The sequence below is a fragment of the Hemitrygon akajei genome, chromosome 2 (assembly GCF_048418815.1).
Source record: "Hemitrygon akajei chromosome 2, sHemAka1.3, whole genome shotgun sequence".
In the NCBI taxonomy this organism is placed as follows: Eukaryota; Metazoa; Chordata; class Chondrichthyes; order Myliobatiformes; family Dasyatidae; genus Hemitrygon; species Hemitrygon akajei.
The window spans coordinates 207,553,113-207,556,716 of NC_133125.1; the positions used below are offsets into that span (position 1 = coordinate 207,553,113).

The following is a 3,604-nucleotide window of genomic DNA, read 5'->3' on the forward strand; positions in this document are numbered from 1 at the left end:
GAAGGAAAATTGGTGAGGGTGAGCACCAGCCCTTCCAGCTGGAGGGGAACTGGTTTGTTCTTTTATTGAGAAAGAAACAGAGAGCTGTAAGGCCTTCTTGATGGGGGATAGAAGTTATAACTGGACATTCATGGTGAAGATGAGGCGGTCAGTGCCTGGGAATTGAAAATTGCTGAGGAGATTGAGGGCATGAGAAGTGTCGCGGATGTGGGTTGGGAGGGATTGACCTGAAGGGTTTAGAATGGAGTCAACGTATGAGGACAAGTTCAGTGGGGCTGGAGCAGGAATTCCCTTTCAGTTCTACTTTACACTGATCCAGGCTCCGCACTCCGGGTTCATTTATATTCAGACCTCTTTAATGTGTTTCTGATCCCACCCTGACGTGGAAATTGCCGCGATTCCTGCCCAGAGAACACTTGGAGCAACGTTGTTCATTCCCGAGACTGCAGCGCCCCTAGTGGACATTCTCGGTACCGCAGGGTTCAGCAGCTCCCGAAAGTCAAGGGATCCTGAACCCGGAAGTACCGGGAGTTAACATGGCTTCGAAAGGACAGGTCGAGAGTTTAATCGAGGAGGTAATTTGTCCCATCTGCCTGGATTTCTTCACCGATCCGGTGTCACTGGAGTGTAGTCACAACTTCTGCCGCTCCTGTATCACACTGTGTTGGGAAAGGCAGGAGAGAAACTCCTGCCCGGAATGTAGAGAGGAGATTGCGGACCGCACCCTCAGGGCCAGTCGGGTTTTAGCAAATCTGTCTGAGAAAGCTCGGAAACTAAACCTGAATCCTAAAGAGACGGAAAGTAAACTTCACTGCGAGAAACATGAGGAAGAACTGAAGCTGTTTTGTGAGACGGACAGGAAACTTATCTGCCAGATCTGTAGAGATGCACTGGAACACAAGTCTCACAACTTCATGCCGGTTTACGAAGCCGTTAAAATTTACCAGGTAAAACTAACCCGCTTTCGATCGTCTGTTTATGTTGTCTTTTTGTTTTGTCTAATCCATTAACTCTTTAATTCCCAGGATCGGGTTAAATCTTCCTTGGACTCTCTCGTAAAAAAGAAATCAGACTTTCAGGAAATGGAGCAGCAACAGAAAGAGAAGATTTCTGGAGTTCGGGTGAGGCTTCCTGAGCAGAATTTACAATCTTGTTGTGTAGTTTTGTTCCCTTTAATGCAGAATAGCAGAGTATCGCAGCTCCAGTGCCCTGGGCTCGATCCTAACCTCTGGTGCTGTCTGCGTGGAGTTTGCACGTTCTCTCTGTAACCAGTACTTTCTTTTAGCCGACAATCAACTCAATGTGGTATTTACAGATACTGTAGTTGTAAACTGATTTAAACCAGACGGATGTTTTGACTGTTCAGGATTGAACAGTAAATTGGCAACTGTAATTAACCCCGTGAAGGGGGGTTGTATGTGAATCAGGTGGGAGTTAATGGGTCAGTGAGGAAGACTGGGTTTCAGGGAAATGTGATTGAATATCTGGGAACCACTCACTTGCTGCCTGTTATGCCACTGGAGTTTGGGGCAGCAATGAAGGTCCTCCATCTCCGGCAGTGTTCATGTCTTCATTCAACATGTCAGTAGCTGCTTCTCGGTTTTCACTACGGTCAGTCATGCAGGTCCTGAGTGGAGACTCAGGAATAACATGGCACTCAGATGTAGAAAGACTCTTCATTGTTTCCGGAACAGTTTTGTTTCACCAGTCAGTATTGTTAGCCCTGAGCTGAACCCATGAACCTGGAGGACCAGTGGACCACTCTTACTCTGGCCTCTACCCTTTGACCTGTTTGACAAGGGTGACCCTACCAAGGGTCAAAGCATAAAGCCCACATTCCAGCCAACAGAGTTCTTTGGGTCATTGAGGCACACAAGCCTCCAAACCCAACGGCAAGGTTGTGTTCCTCTTGGATGATAATGGGCTGGACAGACCCTTCCATATCATAAGGAAATACATCAGGGCCAAATAATAAACCAGCCTCTCCTTTCATTCGACAGGAACAGTCACAAAATGTTCAGTCCCACATCACATCCCAGTTTGCTGAACTGCGACGGATTATCACCGAGAAAAAGCAGCGCGCACTCCGAGATCTCAGGGAAGAAGAGGAGAGGATTCTAAATCCAATGGAGAAAAATCTTCAGGAGATTCAAGAGAATTTAAATTCCATCTACAAGGAAATATCAAAGTTACAGGAACAGATGGATCAACAAGACAATATCATATTCCTCATGGTGAGAGATTTCAGTTTGGTTCTGTAAAAGTACATAGGCACTAAATGATGTATTTTAACTCAGTGTGGGATTTACAGATACTGGAGTTGTAAACTGATTGAAACCAGACGGATGTTTTGACTGTTCAGGGTTGTTGTCTCCAAACCGGCCTCACACAACATCTGTACATCGCTGGACAGTCTGCATCCTTCTCGGGAATGTTTACTCTGATCGTAGCGCTGAGCCAGTGATCACTTCTGTGATTCCCACGTATAATATCCCCTGAGACTCAGAGTAACATCCCATTGCAGTCACAGACTGTGAGTGTGACTGGTGCAGTGGGTGTGAGGGTCTCTCTGTTGATCGGTGGGAACTGAGGTTGAATTCCAGAATGTGACCTACACATTGGATTTACCATCTATATCTGGTTTGTATTAGGTTCATTGTTGTGAAGAATTTTGCACTGTCTTTTGTTTTTCAGAAATATTCTTCATCAGATTATATCCCATTTTCATCAGAGACAGGACTTTCAGTCCATTCTCTCCTATCAGTTTCCCTGGTGCACAAGCCTCCTCCCACCTACTCACCACACCCAGCAACAGTGTCCCCAACTCCATGGTCCCTCATGTGTTTATCCAGCTTCCCCATTACAATCAATCTCTGCTGTTCCACTTCAACCACTCCTGTAGCAGTGAGTTCCACATTCTCTTCACTACATTTCTTGTGGGATTTATTAACGACCAACTGATGTTTTATCTTTGACTTATTGTCTCCACACAAGCAGAAATATTTTCGATCAAATACATTCAGAATTTTAAAACCTGTCCAGTCTCTCCTGTAAGTTCCTTCTCTCAGTTATCGTATAATTCTCATAAATATTCCTTGTACTTTCTCCCATGGTTCAATGTCCCTCTTTCTCTGTTCATGTTAGTGGAAATGAGTTCAGTGGGAATTTTCAGCAGTTTTTAATAACTTGTCTCAGATTCCTGCTGTTCGGATGCTGACAGTAAGTCTCAGTCAATTGAGATCTGTGTTTGATTTATTTCAGGAGGAAGCTCGTCGGAAGAGGAGGTAGGACATGGTCTTTACTGAAACTCTGTATGGATTTGTAAAACAGTTCAATTATCACTGATGCTCAGTTTATAACCATCTGTATAATATTTACAGGAGCAGTGATGATACCCACACATTGTCAGTGACAGATGGAGCCCTATTGGTTGAAAAATTCCATCACCCCTATTTGCTCGACATAGCATCGGAAGAAGTGATTGGCGGCATTAAACACGGTAAAACATAAGATTCATTTGTCCTTGTTTATGAGATACTACTAAGTCATAATTAGATGCCAAATATGGCTTGTCAATGACCTTCTGAAAATCCAAGTACACGAC

At 44.5% G+C, this 3,604-nt stretch overlaps 1 protein-coding gene across 1 annotated transcript; it reads left to right on the forward strand.

Annotated features, from left to right (window-relative positions):
• The first annotated feature begins 536 nt into the window (after window positions 1–536).
• Window positions 537–3,288, forward strand: LOC140722160 (nuclear factor 7, brain-like). Its single transcript, XM_073036956.1, has 4 exons — window positions 537–947; window positions 1,026–1,121; window positions 2,001–2,234; window positions 3,262–3,288. Exons 1-4 carry the CDS (start codon window positions 537–539, stop codon window positions 3,286–3,288), a joined length of 768 nt encoding a protein of 255 aa, XP_072893057.1.
• Window positions 3,289–3,604: the final 316 nt, after the last annotated feature.

What these genes read in the sequence shown, in the direction of transcription:
- LOC140722160 (XM_073036956.1), top strand. Translation starts at nt 537, where the DNA reads ATGGCTTCGAAAGGACAGGTCGAGAGTTTAATCGAGGAGGTAATTTGT. An exon ending in AAGCCGTTAAAATTTACCAG is followed by an intron (nt 948 to 1,025) that starts GTAAAACTAACC and finishes TTTAATTCCCAG; the next exon opens with GATCGGGTTAAATCTTCCTT. An exon ending in ACAATATCATATTCCTCATG is followed by an intron (nt 2,235 to 3,261) that starts GTGAGAGATTTC and finishes GATTTATTTCAG; the next exon opens with GAGGAAGCTCGTCGGAAGAG.